General features: G+C 43.9%; 1 protein-coding gene across 3 annotated transcripts; it reads right to left on the bottom strand.

The window, feature by feature from the left end:
- Window positions 1-1,917: 1,917 nt before the first annotated feature.
- Window positions 1,918-21,431, bottom strand: LOC147882073 (BTB/POZ domain-containing protein At1g63850-like). 3 transcript variants are annotated; one of them, XM_087402128.1, is made up of 3 exons: window positions 21,071-21,431; window positions 19,821-20,821; window positions 1,918-2,552 (listed from the first exon to the last, which is right to left on the bottom strand). In XM_087402128.1, the coding sequence occupies exons 1-3, from the start codon at window positions 21,132-21,134 to the stop codon at window positions 2,259-2,261; spliced, it is 1,359 nt and encodes a 452-aa protein (XP_087258254.1). In that variant the 5' UTR covers window positions 21,135-21,431; the 3' UTR covers window positions 1,918-2,258. The 3 variants fall into 3 exon arrangements, with proteins under 3 accessions (XP_087258254.1, XP_087258253.1, XP_087258255.1); XM_087402127.1 differs by having other exon boundaries at window positions 19,821-21,431; XM_087402129.1 differs by having other exon boundaries at window positions 2,359-2,552; window positions 19,826-21,431.
- Window positions 21,432-21,931: the final 500 nt, after the last annotated feature.

The raw sequence follows: 21,931 nt of genomic DNA, 5'->3' as shown, positions 1-21,931 counted from the left end.
CCTCCCCAATAGCCAGCATGCAACGATTCTGCAACCCCAATGCTCTCGCAAGATGAAAGGTGGCTAAGGTTGAGCGAATAGCAAGCACGGAGGGCATGAGGCTAAAAGACAAATGGGCACCGAGGGGAGACCAATAAGGGCACAGGAGCAGCATATGGGCAAGCTGAGCAAGCGTGAAGAGGAGACAAATAGCACGAAACAACATCAAGACTTTCATCAACATTATAAAGGGAGACTCATAGCACATTCTAGAAATTTCTAGGATATCCCATTAATCGAGATTTTTCATTCTTGTGACTATTTTTTGAACATCATGGGGACCTGTTCAATAGTAATGTGGTTACATTAACTTTGACCATTCATAAAAATGTATGCTACAAAAATCATTTTCATAATGTGCAACAATTATTTAAAATTGTAATCGATACCTATCAAATGATGGCATGTGCATTTCCCCATTGCCTACAAAAGTTAATAGCTTGCAATCTCTTCCTTTCTTGTCATTCTATTATCTTTTTGTAATTCTAATGTTTCAACCATAGTTTTCTAATTCCAAGACAAGTCGTCTTTCTCTTCTCAAAATGTGCACCTTGAATTTCTCGTCTTTCATCATAAAAGAATATGGGATCCCTTTCTTGTTCCACATTCCCTCTAAAAGGTTGTATGTTTCAATTTTTGAAGAGCTCTTTAAAGATCATGGTTGACATTTGGGTTGTTAGTTATGCCATAGGCGCACTATTTTTGAATCAGTATGTTGGGCATCCAAGTTTGATTAGAGTCTAATGGCCATGCATGTGTGCCAATAAAAGGAGCTTTAGTGATAAAAATATTTTGTTCATTGAAGGCACCTTTTCATGTTCCACACCAATTAAATGTGGATTCAAGCGTAAAAGTTTTTAGACTATGGTAAGGCAAGGTTAGAGTCTCTCTCTCTCTCTCTCTCTCTATCTATCTATCTATCTATCTAACTCATGATCTGTTACTTTGTGGCTCGTGCATTATGGAGGAGAGTTCATGCAGTTCCTTTCTTCCCAACTAAGAACCATCGTGGGTTATACACCATGTTTTCCTCTCTTTGTATTTTGTCATGTTGTGATATGTACTGTGGGGGGATAATTCATGGAATTGTATGTCTTTAGTGTCCTTGGATTGGAACACAGGATAGGTGCAACGTTGTTTTGTATGGGGACAATGCTTGACATCACATCTCCTTCCTAGCTATACGCATAGAGCTAAAGCTTGTAATTCATGACTCTTTGAATCCTGATTAATCATACTTAATAGTGTTCAACTAGTGCCTTGTAAGAAAATATTTGGCATTGCCTCCTAGCTAAAATGTTCAAATTTTATATCATTCACTTATAGCATTATGGCACTAGGAAAAGCTTCATTGACACCAACTGCATGCATCTTTTAATTTGAACCATTTATGGCAATGCAAATCAATCTTTTCGAATAGATATTATAGGCTGCAAAGTATTGGTATGCATGTATGATGTGCACATGCAATCCATGTAAGAAAAATGATATCAAGCTTTCGACACCCCCTCATCATCTTTTCAAAAAGAGATTATGGGCTGCAAAGTATCTATTGGTATGCATGTATGATGTGCACATGCACTCAATGTAAAAAAACGGATATCAAGCTTTCGACACCCCTTCATCATACTCTACTATACCTCTAGATGTACCTCTCCAACAAGTTGTACCTCTGCCTCTTCCTCACGCTTCTTTTGATAGGGTTGTACAAACCTTCCAAACACATTGAATGTGATGAGCATGAGCTTTGCTTCAAGATCATAAATGATGACAAGCACTACTCACAAACGGTCAGTTTCAAATTCCTTGCGAGTACTACACATGCCTTCTAGTTTGCTGAAACAATTCTATTAAACATCTTGCTACTTGACTTCTCACAAAAAACAGCACATACAAGAAAACGAGAGTTAAGCATACAGATCTCACTCAGACTCAGTCCCTCCAGATTGCTTACAGAAAACTTGAAACACACAACAAACACCCATCTTGTTGCTCTAACAAGTCGAATGAGCCCATTGAGATGTTTACAAAGGGTATCTTAGATGATACACAATTGGTCTGTCAAAATCCCCCACGCAAGCCTCAATATCATGCCAACCTCACCTCATTATACCAATACACACAGTATTTTATGATTACTGCATTGCCTCAAGCTGGCATGCTATGAACAGGGTTAGATTTACAAGTTTAGAGGCACTGACTTAACATCAAGAACCACGTTATAACCCTTCATCTCCACGAGTATGTGTAATTAGTTCACTGACACCTGCCCTACGAAACCAGGTGTTGAAAGCTGACACAAGATGGTGACAATCCTCTACATTCCGAGTGGCAAAACTTAAACACTGTGGCAATAATACTTGAGCATCTCCAAACGGCAGAGTTGAAATGATCCGTAGAAAGACATCCTCCAGTTCCTGATGTAGCAGCTTTGCACCAGAAGCAGCAGTTGATAGATTATCCCGTGATACAAGTAGCACCGGCAGCCAGTCTTTCACTAGCTTCATTCTTACCTGTGAAAGGTTTGATAACTAGTCCTCAGCAAACCCAGAACAGAATTCTACAATACATATTTAAGCCTTAAAAACATACCCTTGTGAACTCAGGCTTTTTATTAACCACCCCAAGAGCACAGTAAACCATAGTTTTAACAACATAAACAATAATAGATGGGAATTTCAACCTTAGAAAAACTGCCCTTGCATATTCAGGCCTGGAATTGCACAGTAAGCATTGCTCTAAAAAATTCAACAATAAGCACCCTCATAGAAGCACAATGGCACTCTGTTTTAGCAGATCTTTTACATTACCATTTATTACAAAATGAAAGACCATGTTCTACATTTAGCAGCAGAAATAGGGTAAAAAACAACCTTACCTCCCATCCTACCAGAATGCCCCTCCCCCTGGGAACGCTCCAAAAGCTTGCTAGGCTGGTGTGCTATGCCTACAGCCAGGAGTCCTTTCCCCTTCCTGCAATGGAATCCCTCACATTCGTGTGTTAGGATATCATTAGCTCCAAGCTATAAATGGCGTACAAGCCCTCTTCCCATTTCATCTTCTTGCTTGGGGTGATCAAAGATGCAATTAAGAATCTTTAAAACAGTGGAGCAAAGGACTACAAACGACTCTGATTGAGTTATTGACTCATGGTTGAGATCTCATCTCAATCCTAAAGCAAGTTCTTATCAGTTTGGACTCCACTACAATTGTTCTGTTCCATGAGGCTTGTAGATACCAGGACCCCAATATATTCTCACTATCATGGTAGGCCTAACTATATGGATCATGCATAGACAGGAGCATGAGCCAATATGTGACAGCTGTAGGCTAAGAGCTAACACATGCAAGATTTAGCAAAAGCTTATAGATGAATCCAGAAACGTGCCCAAACTCATCCTCTTAAAACACAACACAGTGCAGTTTCAATCTCATGATAGTCACTCATAAGATTGAAAACCATAAACTCCATCATGCATAGCAGGGACTAGCTACTATGACATCCCTATTGACGTCATCAGTGCCCAATAGTGGGTGTAGACCGTAGTATAAACATATGCTCTCACACATACAAATCAACACACCCACGCATGGGGCATATTTAAGCATCCATTTATTCAAAGGCCTTCCTACTGAGTTTCTATTGACACCCCCTTGACAAAGGCTAGCACTAAAGGAGAAGGCTAATCAAGTAGTAGTCCACATTCTCTTTATTCAAGCTACAACTGCTTGTGAAGATTTAGCAAAAGCTTACTCTATGCTAGATCATGTTTGCAAATTGAGGTCCATCATTAAGGAGGCAACACCTAGAAGTAGAGAATTATAGTGCTGCTAATTCAATTCCGGCAGGATTTGGCTTTATCCCCACAATGACACTTGATATTGAGGTGATCTAGGAATAATTAGGCTTATAAATGTGGGTGATATACTGAGTACATACAACCCTTGTGTGAAAGGACACATTCGGACTGAAAGGTCACATGTATCATGACGGGACACACTCTCATGTGAAAGGGCACGCTCTCTCATGAAAAGACATACCCCTTCGTTGCACAGGTGCATCCTTCATGCCATGCAGACAAAGAGGCATTACACCTTTCATGCAGAGGGGCCTTAGATAGGGAATCCTCCTTTTCCAGAGTGGCATCCACTCCTTGAGGTCCCCATAAAACTTTGTAACCCCCCACTCTTGAGGTGTGATTCCTGTCCTTAAAATCCTTTCTTGCAGCACTAACCTCCCAATTGTGGCACAGGCGCCCCTCTACACACTAAATCCCCTGGCCCCTTCCCTTTTGTAAAACCCACTCCCTGCTGCGTCTGTGCATTCCTCCGACCTCGGGCTCTACAGTGTACATACAGGAAACTGCACATGAGTCCAGGAGGAAGAAGACGACGGAGCTCATCCTTGAGCTAACTACTGAAGCCTATTGAGAGGCGCATTAGGAGGAGTTCTACTGCAATGGGTCAGCAAATAGCGCTCTGGTGTTGCTAGACCTCAAGAATGTCTACTGCAGGTGGTGGACATATTTTGAAGCTCCTCGTGAATTGATTTCTATTCTATAGAGATGTTTTACCTTTTATCTGATACACTTTTTCAGCTTACTGTCTCTCAACCTACCCTAAGGAACTGAGCAGGTGAAATGTAATTCAGCACTTCCCAACTGCAGGCTGAGTAACGTTAATGCTTCCCTGGGCCTTCCATAAGGAGATAAAGCTTATTAGCACCTCCGGACCTTCCTACGCCTTCTGTAGGGGGAATGCACCTAGCATCCCCTATAAAAACACCAACACAAGGCTATGTGCCATGCTGCGGCTAGAAGGACCCAGTTGGCCACGAGGGCCCTTCCTACTAGGGAGAGTTTGGATGAGCTCAGGTACAGAAGCTTATACTGAGCTGCTCCGCGAAGATTTCAATGCCCGCCTAGCAACCTAAGTACCTTGCTATCTACCCTTACAGAATCCAACGTAAGTCCAATGTGCCCCCCCTATCTAGGATCTCGTGAGCCTACTCAATCGTTGTTAGGAAGCCAACCGGTTTGGTCCAGTTGATCCTAGCCCCGAGGACTAAACAATATCTATAGGCTCCTCAGACCCCCTCTAGGCTCTTTGTCGTGCCCTCCACAAAGAGAGTCATGTTGTCTGCAACCTCAAGAGTCTAGTAGCACCTCCTCTTGACGGATCGGGAGCCACAATCCATTGAGGCCTGCTGCCTCGGATCGTAGAAAATAGCCTACAGCCTCCACCACATAAAGAAAGAGAAAAGGAGCTAGAGGACAAGCCTATCGTACTGAATGAGGAAGTGAGAAGGCCTCCCTCATGTAACCTTTAATAAGCATCTGGTAGGTGTGCCTTGCATATAAGGCAAAAAACCCTTGAATCCATTTGTCTAAGAAAACAAATATAACAGTCCCTATGGTTGTCAGGTCCAGGAAATTTCTTGGAGTCATATACTTGACGAGATATAGCTTTCCACATAGAGACCCATCATAGCCTGGAGCACCCTTTGCCCTTAGTCCACACCTGGGATTTAGCATATCATGAGGACAATGGAGTTCGTGAGTTGGGAGAGGTAGTACTATACATGCCATCATTTCTCACTAGGATGATCTCAATCAAGAGGCGTGACGTACATGCCACATTTCTTTGGATTCGGATCCGGCGCATTTCTCAACAAAGCCTCTCATTCCAATGTGCTATTTAGCTCCCAAAACCTCACATTTCACTAAAGATCTACGTGAGGAGGCTGAGACCTCACCTTGCGCTCACTCTGCGCAACCCTACATTCAAATATCATGGATTTTTAGAGCCATGACGAAGTCCTTGCCAATGACATCACACGAGGACGACTATGCATTAGGGACCGCTCATTAGTTTCCAAGATGATTCTATTCTACTAACTAATGTTGATCTAGATGAGGTAGGGATATCCCAAGTATCTGCATACAAGCACTTCATATGGGCACTCTTCCTTGAACATGGGCAGGATACATGAACTCTACCATTTACAATGGTCTAAATCGTTGGCCCTCTTAAGGTCGATTCCCTTGTTTCCAGCATAGTTGACTACCTCATGGGATCCCCTGCCTTCACCTCACATAATACAACTTTGCCCACTCACTGGACCACATACACCAGCCACATTCCTAAAGAACAAACACCGAACCCTTGATGCCAAAGCCCACTCCTACACTCATTTCCATCCACGTCATTTGTAAGCTGTTTTTTGAGAAAAAATGTTTTGTAATTTTGTTTCAATTTATGGTTCAAGTTTCAACTATTTGAAAGTAAAAAATGAGAATTGTGATTGATTCAGTAGTGGACTGTGGTCACTGGTAACATGTAAGTTGTAACTACTAACTAGTAACTAGTTTTGGGTTTAAAAGTCTAAATTTTCATGAAATTTGAAGCTTGCTTGTAAGTTGTGTGCTATTACTTGTAATGATAGACTATAGTATGTCAAAATATGCAATATAGCATATTTTTTATTGAGATTATGACATATAAAAAAACCCACGTTTTGAAACTCCGCCTAAATTTTTCAAACTTATCAAACGTTTGGAAACTCCAAATGTTTGGAACCTTCAAACGTTTGATAGTAACTATGCTGTAAACTAGTATTCCAAGCACTTCTAGATGAAACTCTTAGAAAAGAAGCCACTTTGCCCCACCTAGGAACTTGCTCTTTGAAAGACCTAGGCCAATGGTTTATACAATGTTCCTAAACATCCCTAGCCAAACGCCTCGTTCCACCCTTTTCAATACATCCCAACCAAAGGAAGTAAATAAGAAGCTTTAAAATGGCAAAGCCAAGGATCATGAAGGCCTTCAGGCAAAACTCCTAACTTGTGCTTGAGAGATACTTGCATCGATCCTGGATAAGCTATATATCTAGATTCTACACTAAGGTGGCCCCCTTTGTGGGCACACGAGGTTGGCGATGTGGGTTTCGGTATTGTCACGGGCGTTACGTATCAAGAGGACTTATTTGGTCTCTTTGTTCAATCGGCTGGTAGGTGTTGGATTTTGTTCATTGGGATTTGAACTGTAATAGGCTAAAATTTTTAACAAGCTTGTTGCCTAAAGAAATTATTAGGGGCTGAAATAAGGCTTTAAAGTAATCAATTGAATGGCATCTTAATTGGTGAGGTGCTAATGCTTGAGCTTTCCTAGGGGCCCTCCGAATTGGCCAAACCGCTATGCCAACCAGTCCACACAGGTGACCATCCAGCTACAGATGGAGGAGTGGGACAAAACCATGAAATTCATTCATGGTCTGCGAATAGATGTCCAGTCGTATCCGCGCAATTTCTGACCCCAAGGGTACACCGCCGCCCATGAGCTCGCATAGAATTTCGAGCTCATGAGCCAGCAAGAAATCTACCAGGCTTCTACCTTGTTAGGAGACAAAGGTTTTCAATAGGGGGAAGAAATACAGTAATGGGCAAAGTCCTGAAAAAACTAGACACCACAAAGGACAACAATGGCTTTGGTGGATTCTTTAATGCCAAGACTCGGGCTAGGTACAACATGGAGAATAGGTGGTTGTGTCCTATGGATGCTTTGGACTGGCTGGACAGTAAAAGGAAGCAAAGGATCACCTTCCCAATCAAATCGCTATAGTTTCTGGGTACTCTGGTGTTAGAAACATGGTGGAGAGAGAGAGAGAGAGAGAGAGAAGAAGAAGAAGAAGAAGAATATATTATCGTCCTCTGAAGACCAAAACCGGCCTATGGGACCTGGGCAATACAATATCACAAGTACATGAAAGCTCCTCCCGAAGATGGGAGGGTGGAAAGAGAAACCACCTTCTAGGATTCAGAGAGAGAGAGAGAGAGAGAGAGAAGATTAGGGTGTGAAGAAATGATGCACAAATGAAGACATAATGAAAGGCTTTCATTCATTCATCAAGTATGTCAAGACAATGATGACACGTGGAACTCACACAAGACTCACATACATAGACTAGTTAGATCACCTAGTACTACACACCAACACACTCTTTGACTATGATATCTCCAACACCCCCCTTCAAAGCAAAAAGTGTGAGACCCAACACGCAAGGTGGACCGATCCCCCCTCCACTACAATACTACAAAGAGCGAGTCCAACTATCCAACACCTCCTGTGTGATAGTGACTTCTCAGTCGACTTGCGACCGGCAAGGGCAAACAATCACTCGTCATCCCCTCTTACTTTGAACTGGGTGGTCAATACCATCAACCAAAGTAAAAGACAATACATTCATTTTTGGGGGACAAAACCCAAGGTAGAGTACCTCTTATTGACTCCAAATACATTCAATTTAGAGGGACAACTCAAGGCTGAGAACCTTTATTTGACTAAACACAAACACATAGAACTAAGCATCATCTACCTCCTCAGAGAGGAATGTAGAATCCCGTAGGATAGAATAGATGCATCTTGAAAGAGGTATGAGAGCACAATGAAACAAAGATGTAGTCTCTATTATGGATTGTGAGAGAGAGGACTCTCTCTTATAGAAAGGGGGAGAAGGTAATACCTTCCCTACATGAGTGGCAATCAGCCCCTACATCAGTGGGAATCAGTCCCTACATCAGTGGGACTGGCCTAAATCAAAGGAACCTCCCATGTGGGGGCCTTTGGCTTACATCATCACTTAGGTCACACACTAGACACGTCATAGCACTTGATGTGCCTTTACAACACACACAAACACACATGTGACCCCCCTAGATGCACACAAGCACCATAGAGCAAGCCCTTGATCATACTTATCCCAACATACCCCCCCTCAAGGGGTTGCCTCTTGCAGTGTCAAAGATACATCTAGTCTCATAGTTTCTCATGCCATCTCATGGTAGTCAAGGATAAATCTATGGCTAGGATCTCATGCTAGCAAGGGTTCCCAAGGGTGTGAGGTTCACAGAAATGGGATAGTCAAAACACATATCACATGGTATACATCATATGGTGACCAGAGGTGATTTACATATGATATTCTTTTTGGAGTACTACTCCAGACAGAGAACCTCAAAATTTGACCAAGTGATGATAAACAAAAATTCAAAAGACAAAGTGCTTAAAAAGCATAGTCTTTATTTTCAAAGTTTGATTCTTCATTTGCTGATGGAGTTCTTCCTTCAGCCATATTTGCTTTGTTGTTGAAGTAGTCCTTCTTCATAAGAAATGTTGATTCTCTTTGTTGTTCTTCATGAAATAACACATTCCCTTTTCCAATTGTAGGTAAAGGAACTTAATAAGCAAGATATATTTGAAGCATTTTCCTTGTGCACCAAATACTGTGAGATGATGATCCCAAGCTTCATGTGAAGTTTCAAAGCCATCAATGTGGTGAATGTATGATTCACTTAATCCCATAGCAATGATAGCAAGAGCCTTCTTGTCTTTGATCAACCAATTAGCTTTTTCTTTTGTAGACTTCTTTCCATTCACAACACTCCATATCTTCTTTTTCATAAGCATAAACTCAACTTTTGTTTGCCAAGTATGGAAACTAGTTCCATCCAACTTCTCTACTTGCTTGGGCTTAGTCATCTTTACAATTCAGGTACTCATCAAGAGAGAATCACAGTCATCATTCTAAATGCAAAGTATAAGGACACTTACGAGCTCCATGACTGAGTTCTACTACTCAAGTACAATCAAAGCAATGAAAGTCTGCAGTAAATAATGAAAGCCCCAAACTTATGGTGATTACTCAACACCTTTTGACCAAAATATGCAGAATTCTGTCAACAGAGATCAGAGTAGATTGGAGGGTGCAATTCTCATAGCTCATAGCTCTATTCAAGGGGATTTTTATGCAGAAAGAACACTAGTATACTAGACCAGAGCTACCAGCAAGAAGAGGCACAATGTTGCGCCAAGTCGCCATGCAGATGCTTGAGAAAGTCGACTGTTTTTTCCGCGTTTTCTCCTCCAATTCTTGACCAAACGAGCTCAGATTTCAACAGCAGCTTGCCTGTAGTGTCGTGCAGCTCGGGCTCAGAGGGATTTGCACATAGGTAAGCACAGAGGCGTTATTGCGCGATTTATCGACGAGCAGTCTTCGTGTTGGCGTTGCGCGTACAGAGGAAATTTCCCTAATTGCTTGCAGCTGGAAGGTCGCCCGTACGTGAGGAGTCTACAGCTCAAAGGGTTTGAGCGATGGTCGCATATAATGGGAGAACTAAGCTCTCACAGACTTGGGGAAGAAGGAGGAAAATGGAGAAGATGAAGAAGCTTTGAGAAAACTAGTAGTTTATGCTAGAGAAAGCATCTAATGCTAGGCTAGGCTAGATCTAGAACCTAAAGCTCTAATACCAAGTGTAGAATCCCGTAGGATAGAATAGATGCATCTTGAAAGAGGTGTGAGAGCACAATGAAACAAAGATGTAGTTCTCTATTATGGATTGGGAGAGAGAGGACTCTCTCTTATAGAAAGGGGAAGAAGGTAATACCTTTCCTACATAAGTGGCAATCAGCCCCTAAATCAGTGGGAATCAGTCCCTACATCAGTGGGACTGGCCTAAATCAGAGGAACCTCCCATGTGGGGGCCTTTGGCTTACATCATCACTTAGGTCACACACTAGATACATCATAGCACTTGATGTGCCTTTACAACACACACAAACACACATGTGACTCCCCTAGATGCACACATGCACCATAGAGCAAGCCCTTGATCATACTTATCCCAACAAGGAATAGATCATGCAACATAGCAATTGAAGCTTCTTGCTCAAGTTCAGTAGATGTAGCATAAATCTTATTGAGCTTGTCCAGGTTCTCCTTAGCTGAAGTAGTGAGGTCAAGTTGATGAAGCAAGTTGTCGACCAACCTCACACCAATAAGCACTAGTGCTTTGTCATGCTGCTCATCCCTAGCTAAAAGTGGTGCTAATGAGTCTTCACCACGAGGGCGAGGCTCCATAGCGTCAAACTGAGGTAGCAAAGGCAGCAAGCTAAAATAGATAATGAGCCAATAAAGGAGCTTGTCTAGGGCTCTGAAATTAATCAGCAGCTTGACAAAGGCGTGAATAAACATGTCCAGCTGCTGGTGGATGACCTTGGAGGTTCCAAAATGAACCCTAATGGAAAAGCAGCAAGAATACGCCTTGCAATGTAGAACTGAGTCAACCTGAATCAAAGAGCAGCAAGTAGATGCCCTGAAATGCAGATATGAGCCAAGGGAAGAGCACTTGTGGGCACTCCAAGTGCTGTAGCAGATCTGCAATTGTCCAAAATCCTCAAAACAGCTCAGCAAGGTGCTCCAAAGTGCAAAGAGTAGGCTGTCCACGTGGAAGGCGGCTCCCTTGAGCAGTCCAAAGTGATGTAGCAGGCCTCCACAACGAAAAATGTCTATTATATGTATGCTAAAGGCCTCAAAACAGCTTCAAAATGCTCAGACGGTTATTCCAAGTGCACCAGGGTGCTGCAGCAAGTCGTCGCGCAGAGAATCGATTGATTTTGATGTGCTGAAAGGCCAGAAACACCTCAAAAGTGGCTGGAAATGCAACTCCAAGGTGATTTAGGGTTTCAAAATGCTGGAGCAGATGAGGAAAACACCCGAAATCACCTCTGAACTACACACCAACACACTCTTTGACTATGATATCTCCAATATCTGGGAATATTTCTTGAGCACCACCGAGCATAGCGCACAGCCAAAAGCACAAGTCGCAGCAAACAAGGTCACCTAGCATGAAATCGCAGCACAAGGGCAGCTCCTCGAAGCTAGCAATTGAATCGCAATCACAGCAGGAATACTTCGGGACAAATCCCAATCATCTAGGGAAGAACTTGGCGTTGGGATTGCTTGGATTACAGGACGAAGCTATGAGGACACAATCGCCTTCAAGAAAGAGTGCTAGGAATAGGGGTAGAAGTATCACACTGCAATGGGCCCAGAAAAAGGGCTGGCCCCCCCCGAAGGTCTTTATTGCAATACAAATAGACTTTTGTACAGCTGGCTCTCACAAGAGCTTGGGCTGAGTACAACTCTTAATGATTCTAGAGCTTAGGGGCTCTTCTTGGCCCCAACCCGAAAGCAAAGCTTTCTAAGAAGCTGGGGCTAGCTTTATTTTGCCTAATTTTAGACTTTCTTTCCCAAAAAGCTGGGCTTTTACACTTTTAGCTTTCTAGAGCTTGTAAAAGCTAATTCGCATGCTTTTTGGGCCAAAATCTTGGCTTTTGGGCTATTTCGCTGGCTTTTAGCCCTGTGGGGCCCTTCATATGTGGGCGCCACCTCCTCTTGGTGCTTTTTGTCTCTTAGATCCCGCTTTTTGGCGCTTTCCCTTGGCTTTTGAGCCCTTTTTGCACCCTTGTTGGACCTACACATCCAAAATCCAACACTTTAACCCGTTAAAGGTTAGTCTAATGCATGCATTCTACTTCTTGGACTATTTCTAGTTCCTTGTGGGCGTCCCCACAGTTCTCTTTTACTAATGCAACGCAAAAGTAAAACAATAATACTTATTCTTGGTTAACCACTTTAACTTTCTTTGGCCAAAATCAATTCCTGTTTAAGAATTATTCCTTTGTTTTCTTAGGAGACGTCCCAAATGGTGGCAACTCCTCATCAGGGGTGTGCCCTTCCTATGAGGGGAGCCTCTAAAAAGATCCACCTAGGGGACTGCTGCCACTAACCACAAGTGCGGGGTGCGTTCTTGAGAAGCACTCAATGGAGTAAGATCTTCTAGGGATCCGGGCCTAGAGTGAGGCATCGCACTTGGAGTGAGACCAACTTGCCCATTTGTTCTACATCTTCGGGTCAATGATGCCAGGTCCTCTCCATGCCTGGGGCACAATCACCATCTGCCAAGCGACCCTAGCTCTAATGTTCTTTGTGCCATCTAATCCCGCCCACAAGAAATTATACACTAAGCACCTAAGCAGCCCCATGTATCCCCTAAAAAAACACCAACACGAGGCTATGTACCATTTTTAACCCATTTCCAAGCTTAACACATTGGCCATCCATGTCAAATTCCAGCTAGGCATATGTGCACATTTTGCACTATATTTATATTACATTTAGGAGTGCATGTATCATATGGTTTGGACCATAGGGTAGGAGGATTAGATCACCTCCACATCCTATTGCTTGCAATCCATTCAGCCTCTCATTATATGCCACATGGCATAGGTGTTAGCCTCTTTTATCTACATATTGAGAGCATGGTCGGATCCTCGTTCCACTAGCCCTAGTTTGGAGTCCACTTGTGTCCGCTTGCATTTTTGTGTACATAGATGGGTCGTCTTCTCATTGCTTTCTAGGAACACACTAGCATTGTGCTCTTTCTTTCGTGTAAGAGGCTTTGGGATTTGCACGTGCTTGTAGTGTTTGGATGAGGTTCCTCCTTTTGTAGTCTAGAGGTAGATGCAATTGGAGTGGCATACCTTTCTTCTTGTCTAGGGTTGCTTGAGTGTGGTCATGATACCTAGCCATCCTCGAGTGTAAGATCCCGCAATCAAGCTACCACAAGTTAGTAGCGCTTGCGCAAAAGATTTGGTACTGTGAGGCGTCTAGAGGCCCATAACCTCACGCCTAGGGCGTGGTGTAGGGATGAGGGTGAGAGCAAGAGAATTGGGAGAGTTATTTCCATTATTTGTTATTTGTTGTTTCTCTTTGGTTAGGTTAGACCTAGGATAAATCCCTTTTTACTAGATTAACTTGCTGGTTTTGGGTTTCTGGTTTTCAGTTTCAGTCTTGGCCTCCTACGTGACTTCCATCGTCACCCGGACACCCGGCGGTGATTTCGCTTAACATTTTGGTTTGGTTGCTGGGACAAGTTCGCAAGGAGGCAGCTAAGAGAAGAATCAATCTGCAAGGAAGCTGAAAGGAGAAGAGAGACTAGTCTACAAGGAGGTCCTGAAGAAGACCAAGACAAGTCACAAAGAGGCCGTGCAGAGGAAAGTTCAACCTGCAAGAAGGTAACAGTCCAACAGCAGCAACGGAACTAGCTCACAATGAGGATACCAAGAGAAGAACAAATCTGAAAGAAGCTGTGAGGAGAAGAGATAACCAGTCCAGAAGTATGTAGTGGCAACAATAGTGCCAGCTTGCAACAAGCATGTAGTAATATACAAGGAGAAAACAAGAACAGATGCATCTCCAAGGAATAGTGAGTTTTGGCAGCATTACAAAGGCAAGTTTCAACCACGTTTTAATACAGCCAGTAATGTTGAATTTTGAAGCTGCGTGCATTATTTAAGAGACTGCTACATTTACATTTGTAACACTATGATACGGTAAAAGGCAGCAATAAATTTGCAAAAGCTTTACTATGCTAAGAAGTGTAACGTAGTGAGAAAAGATGCTCGAAGCAGAATTGACAGATAGCAATCCACATAGACTTAATGTTGCAAAATAGAATGAGCGCAGTGCATGAGGCAAATCATGGCGGTCAAGAAAAGCTAAGGAAAGGAGTTGGAGTAGGGAGTTGTGAATATTGGTGTTGCAGGAACAGCTTCAGCAAGGTTGGAGTTATCTAAACATGAGAATAGAAAAACTCATCAATTCATGGGAGGAGGGCAGCAAGCGAAGGAGCAGGGGCAGCCGAGCCACGCCAAGAAGATGCTTGTAAAGACAGGCCGTTTCTTAAAGCGAGGTAGTTTGCAACGAATCTCTTTGAAATTCCAAACAAAAAGAGGATGCAGTTTCAAATGCCCTACAATCACAGCTTCTACGTTAGAATGTGGCCCCTCATCTAGCGTTGCACACATCCCTTCAAAGAAAAGCTTGAATGGTTCGCCACTCACAGAAACTCGTCCGTTCATTAAGAATAGAGAACAATAGCACAACAAAGTGCGTAATTGTAAGCAATCGTGAATACTATACATGAAGGACAGAGAAACCCAGACAAACTGCATAGAGCTGTGTGGCCACGAAGCAAGGAGAAACCCGTGTGAAGAGCACATGCAAGGGAGGTTAGAGGGAAGCCCGCAGACAATGGAACAGAGGGTAGCTTGATCGCTTGATTTGTAGACTTTGATTCTTGCCGTGCTGATGGCTCAGAGTGTCACATGAAGCAATTACAGCCTTTCCGGCACCTCCATTTCTTCAGGAAACCCTTTCCCCTGCCACAATGAGAGCACAGAGGCACCAGCTGTAGCTCAAAACTCAGCGCATTTGCAGACAATTGATTGGCGCTGTGAGACCAAGAAAGAAGCGCAGAGCATCACGGGCCGCTTGTCCAAGACGAGGGGAGGAGCAGTGATAGCTTTGGACCAGGTAGAGAGGTGGAAGAAGGCAAACGTCAAGCCGGCAGTGAGATTGGCTGCAACATCTCACATGTCCTAAGACCTCACATACCTCATCAATGCCTCCACGTCACACCCCTTATCCTCCAACCCCCATGTAACCCCCTCATCTATCCACATCACACCCGCTCCCCCTCATCTATCCACATCACACCCGCTCCACTCATATACTCAACCTCACCTAGCCCTTTCATCCAATTACCACCCCACCTATAACTATCCATACCCTCCACATAAACCATACCCCCACCTCATCTCATGCCTTATCCTGTCCCAGTCCACCTCATAATCCCCACCACCCCCCTTCCACCTTACACCTCTCTCACTTTTTACTTTTTAATTCCATTCCATAAACTTTAAATATAGCCCTCCCCCCTCACTTTTTAACCCTCTTCTTTTTTCCCCTTACCTCCCTTTTTCCCTCCCCACTTACGCTATTTTTTCTTTCTCCCCTCTTTTTATTTCTTATCCCCCTCCCCTTTACTTTTCTTTTCTTTTCTTTGCTCCACCCTACAACATCATGAGCGAATACTCGAGGGTGATTGCATTGCTCACATTTATCTTTATGCATGGAGACAGACCACCTCGCACATGATATTCTTTGTCTTCCACCTCCCATGATCGAGTATGCATTCGCATTCCACCTCCACCATGGGATAGTGGCATCATGAGCTACATGTCGATGTTTCTTTGTAGCTATAGGGATTTGTGGGACTCTATATCATTTCTTGAGTATGCATGGGATGAGATTGGTGATACACTTCAGGGACCTTGGACTGCACATCATAATTGCATTTTTCGACAGTCATTACTTGTGATGGCGATCCAGGGCTTGCCACGCTGCTTACCACTACTACAGGATCATCTCGGCTTCTATCATCCCGAGCTTTAGTGGGATGCTATACAATATGATCCTCCACTTGTTACACCTAGCAAGGCACCTCAGGATTTATCATCACCATCGAGCACCCCTTCGAGCCTATGTGATTCTTCACCGATCATCGACACCCTACCTTCATCATCCAGCACCACTTCACTTTCATATGCCGTAGAGACTTCTCATCATCACATCATTTCAGGGGCCGTCTCTTCCTTCATCGATCGACACCCTGCCTTTTTCATCAAGCACCCCTTCGATGTCCAATGTCTTAGAGACGACTCCCTCTCTCTGTTGCATCATGTGAGGGAGAGCCTCTTCTTGATTCCATGGACACTTCACTGTCAGATCTAGATGTGTCAGCTCCATTTTCCCCACTTCTAGGCCTGGTATTCTTTGATTTATGCTCATCATCACCCGTTGCTAGGGCATCAGTTCTTAGAATCTACATGTGGGATATAGGCATGTACCCCAGACGTTTGTCTTATGCTTCATCGACACCACCTTCAACGACCTCTTCGAGTTCCGCACCTTCAGTTGAGAAGCCATTCGTTTCCTATTTTCATTTGGGACCCAAATGGAGTAGTGTGTACTTTAGAGGCGGGGGAGCCTCCCTCATCTCAGTCATTATCAACATGGATTATGTACATCATCAACATATCCTTATTGGCCAGCATTTCCCCCTTGAGCCATATTTTTGCATCCCTTGTATTTTGCATTTGCATTGATGTACTTTTTACATTCACATTCCCAGGATGGAATGTACCTTTAGAGGTGGGGGCATCTTAACCCATTTCCAGGGTTGACACATCGGCCATCCATGTTAGATTCCAGCTAGCCATATGTGCACATTTTGCACTATAGGGTAGGAGGATTAGATCCACCTCCACATCCTATTGGTTGCAATCCATTCAGCCTCTCAATATATGCCACATGGCATAGGCGTTAGCCTCTTTTATCTATATATTGAGAGCATGGTGGGATAAGTCCTCATTCCACCAGCCCTAGTTTGGAGACCACTTGTGTCCGCTTGCATGAGTGTGTACATAGATGGGTCGTCTTCTCATTGCTTTCCAGGAACACACTAGCATTGTGCTCTTTCTTTTGTGTGAGAGGCTTTGGGATTTGCACGTGCTTGTAGTGTTTGGATGAGGTTCCTCATTTCGTAGTCTAGAGGTAGATGCGGTTGGAGTGGCATACCTTTCTTCTCGTCTAGGGTTGCTTGAGTGTGGTCATGATACCTAGCCATCCTCGAGTGTAAGATCCCGCAATCAAGCTACCACAAGTTAGTAGCGCTTGTGCAAAAGCTTTTGTACTGTGAGGCGTCTAGAGGCCCATAACCTCACGCGTAGGGCGTGGTGTAGGGATGAGGGTGAGAGCAAGAGAGTTGGGAGAGTTATTTCCATTATTTGTTATTTGTTGTTTCTCTTTGGTTAGGTTAGACCTTAGGTTCTTAATTCCTTTTTACTGGATTAACTTGCTGGTTTTGGGTTTCTGGTTTTCAGTTTCAGTCTTGGCCTCCTACGTGACTTCCATCGTCACACGGACACCCGGTGGTGATTTCGCTTAACAACCGTGATGTGGCTAGAAGGACCTGGTTGGCCATGAGGACCCTTCCTACTCCGGAGAGTTTGGACGAGCTCTGATACAAAAGCTTACACCTGCAATTTCTAGCCCAAGGGCATCTGTTGCTCTGCTAAGATGTCCATGCCCACCTAGCAACCTAAGTATCTTGCTATCTACCCTTGCCAACTATCCAGGATCTCGTGAACCTACTCAATCTCTGTGAGGAAGCCAACCAATTTGGTCCAGTTGATCCTAGCCTCAGGGACTAAACAATATCTGTAGGCTCCTCATGACCCCCTCTAGGCTCTCTGCCATGCCCTCCACACAGAAAGTCGTGTTGTCTGCATTGTGCAACCTCTAGAATCTAGTAGTTCCTCCTGTTGATGGATAGGGAGCTGCAATCCATTGACGCTCCAGCAATCCTCCCAAAAGTAGAAAGGGAAAGTGCAGCTCATGCATATCCTCATCCACACACGCACACATGCTTCTGCTTCCTGTCCATGCCAAGTCTGAATGATGCATTCCAGAACTTGAAGAGGTTAGGATCAAACCAATACCAAAGAGACCTTGAGAGCCACTTCAGATGTACAGGTTTGGAGGCACCAATTTCAGAACCCCGAGTCCCAACATGATAGTAACGCTTTCCAAAAGTCTCTCTTCAAAAACATATTCGGTTCTGTTATTCCCTTTCCACCTTTTCCTTCAGCACTCATTTTTGTCTCTTGCATTTTAAAAAATAGTCCTTCTCGTCTAAGATTTACTGATAGCTCCCTTGCATAAGCAAAGTTTCCTTGCAAAAGTTAAGGAAGCATGGAAGGCACTTGCCAGTTGATATACATGAAATGTTTGCCTTTCAACAATCCAAATCTGCACGCCATGGCTATCCATATTCCCTCCATTGAGTACTATTGCCTGTCACGATCACTGACTAACCTAGAAGATGGGACAAGCAATTTCGACAAGCAAATGACAGTTTTTTCATCCACAAAAAGTGTGTTATACAGAACTGTCCAAGTGGAATTGCAGCTGTTCTTCCTACCTTAAGCAGCAATCTTCCATCTAACTACTATTGCCTGTCACGAAACTGACTAGCCTAGAAGATTGGGCCAGCCGTATTGACAGTACAAATGACAGTTTTTATCAACTGAGTGTTATACAGGCTGCCGTCGAATTAAAGCAGCAGCTGCTCTTCGTACCTTAAGCAGAGATCTTGCCCTCCATCCATATTCGCTATTGCCTGTCATGAGCACTGACTAACCTAGAAGAAGGGACCAGCAGTATCGACGGTGCAAATGACAGAGTTTTGATCAGCTAACATAGTGTTATACAGGACTCTCCGATTGAATTGTGCTGTTCTTCCTACCTTAAGCAGCGATCTTGCCCTACCAGCCATCTTTTCTAAGGTTTTCTATTGAATTATTTGTCTGACAGAACATTGTACCTTGGAAGAAGAAAATCTTCGGCAGCCTTCTCATTCAAGTGCTAGCTTTCATTGATTGATAGCTTTCACTGCCTGAGTCTGCCCCTTACTTCCAGCCTTTGACAGAGACACACAGTGAAGACCTTTGCATATATAGCAGCCCATGTGTGTGGGTGTGTGAGTATGTGTGCCTAGGCGAGATGTCATAGGGCTGGCCCTGATTTGCATTATTGATTTGAAGATTTCTACATTTGTGGGTGGCCACGATTTGGTGAAAAGATGATTGCCCTTGCAGTACGAGATTGGGCATTTTCTTCAATCTGGCAATATTTCTTGAGACGATTCTTGAACAATGACAGGACAAGTTCCCTTTCAAACCTTACGTTATCGGTCTTCCCAGGTGTCTTTCATAAAAAGGTTAAACCATTCGTTGTGCAAGTGAAGAAAGCTAAACATCAAGATCTGGCTATGACGTGACGTTTACAACGTTAAGCTCAGGCACCTTCTTCAGAATCTCCAAGTTTTCTTGAAAGCACTGGCAAGAGTTGTATTGTTTCTTCAAACCCAATTGTTGATAAAAAAATTCCAATTTCCATTCTAAGTCAAAACCATTCAAGAAGTAGCTACAAGACCAACTCAAGAGTGAATCTTTTGAATGTTTATGCACGATACCTTACAAGGAGCTATGATTGTGCCAGTAGCCACTGCATTTGCAAGACGACAAGTACATCTGAGGACTAGAGCTGGCAAACTTGGTGCAATACTGCGCCAGGCATCATCATTGAAAGCCCTCTGAAGGTTAGCGGTAAAAACACCTTGTTCGCTCCACTCTTTTACTGCATTCTCTGCAACTCTTAGTTCAATCATTCGCTCCACCAGCCAGAGTAGATGCTTACCATTCACAGAAGCAGTGTGTAGATTCAAGCGTTGAAGAGCCTCTATTTCATCATGCCGCCCACGGACATTTGGGCTAGAATAATCTTCAACAGAATCCTGAACGATCTTCAGACTATTGGCAAATGCTTTATCTAATACAAGCTTGACTGTAGCACGAGAAGCATGATCGTTGAGTAGCCTGGCAACGAAGGCCTTTACAGTGGCAGGATTTGGATGACTGTGGGTTGCTGCATATACCAGTCCACTTAGCATGTCCTCTACTGCAGAATTATTGACAGGAAGAACCCTTGCAAGCAACTGCGTCGATTCCCTCAGCTGGAGGGAAGAAACCAGCTCCAGAATACGGCTTTCCTCTTCTTGTGTCCATGGTACAGCTTCAATATACTGGACACAAGCTGTTATGCATTCGTCGTACAACAATTCCGCTGCTACTGGTAAGCACGACAAAGCAGTGGGCACATCCACGATAACCCCACGAAAGTCTTTGGAATAAAACAGCTGCAACACCAAAAGGTAAGGTTCCACTCCTCGGGACGCAGGGACTGTCATGTTAATGTGAATACGCTTTTCATGATTCGGTCCCTCAGAAAGTTGCCGGGTCTCTTGCCAACGCTCAGATAAGACTGTGGCAAAATACCTGCAAGGCTCGAGAACACGGGCATGCAGATACACTTCGGTGCTGGTTGATCCCGACTCCACCTCCTGATCGCCTACATCTTGCACAACTGTGGAAGAAACAAAATGCGGATGTAGGAACAGCAGCACGTCTGCTGTAGCTGGATCATTAAATACAATGGAGCATTTCAGTGCACGCTTGGTCTTGACATCGCTTTCCAGTTCTACGTACTCTACTCGGGTAGACAAAGGAGGGCGTTCACAGAGCGACGACAGCCGGTTGGTGCTGCCTACACGTAGCCTTTTCTTTGCTGGCTGCATCTTAAAGCTTCATGGAGAGTAGAAACAGCTTGGTATCTATACAAATTCCTCAGGGTGCCGCACAAACTGATGCGAATAACCGTTTGTACCTAGAAAGGACCATATCCACAAAAAGAAAGTAGTAGCAGTCGTCGAGCGTCGTCGAAAGCGCATTCGTATGTCGGCAACCAGGCCGAAGTGATCGAAATGAAAGGCAATCCGAGCAAGATCAATCAAAATCAACGCGTTCAAACGGACAATGATGCAATCTTGCGAGGAAATCACGTCTCAAACTAAGGGATAAGCACCAAGGATGCAATTCTGCTGCAGAAATCTTTGCCAACGAAATGGGGAAGATTCAAGAACGCAAATTCTGCTGCAAAACCGACGCAGGTGCTTGCAAACAAGGCGAATTGCTGGCCGGAAACTCGAATTACGGCAAAAAATTGCGAGGAAGTTCGAGCGATTGAAACAAAAGTCTTCCAAGAAGGAGAAATGTCTAGAAAGAATGTCTCCAAGGGTGATGATGATGCTGATGATAATGATGATGATGGTGATGATGGTGATGGTGATGGTGATGGTAATGGTAATGGTGTCAGGTGATGGTGTCCCTCACTCCCAAATGCTCGCACCTACGTGCACATGTGCAAGTTCATCGTCAATGGGTGTCCCTATAGCTCAGATGGACACATCTACGTGCGGAGGTGCAAGCGCTGATTGAGTTTGCACAATCGATGGGTGTGCACAGCATCTTGGTGCAATTTTGAATCCACATATATTGGTAAGGCTCTTTTGTGCACCCGAGCTCTGGATGGTGTGCCCAACCAATCGTAGCAGCTTCGATACTTTCAAAACTCTACGTCGATTTTGGGTCATGTCTGTCTCCAGTCTTCGTATAGCAAGTATCCCTAAGTGTGTGGCCTCAAGGCCAAGCCACCCTCCCGCCGGTGCTCAGAGAGCCATCGCATGGA

The sequence above is a fragment of the Dipteris shenzhenensis genome, chromosome 30, assembly GCF_047967505.1.
Source record: "Dipteris shenzhenensis isolate YYH24624 ecotype China chromosome 30, Dip_SZ_1.0, whole genome shotgun sequence".
Taxonomy (NCBI): domain Eukaryota; kingdom Viridiplantae; phylum Streptophyta; class Polypodiopsida; order Gleicheniales; family Dipteridaceae; genus Dipteris; species Dipteris shenzhenensis.
The sequence above is the reverse complement of the archived record's forward strand: the minus strand, read 5'-3'. Positions and strand labels throughout refer to the sequence as shown.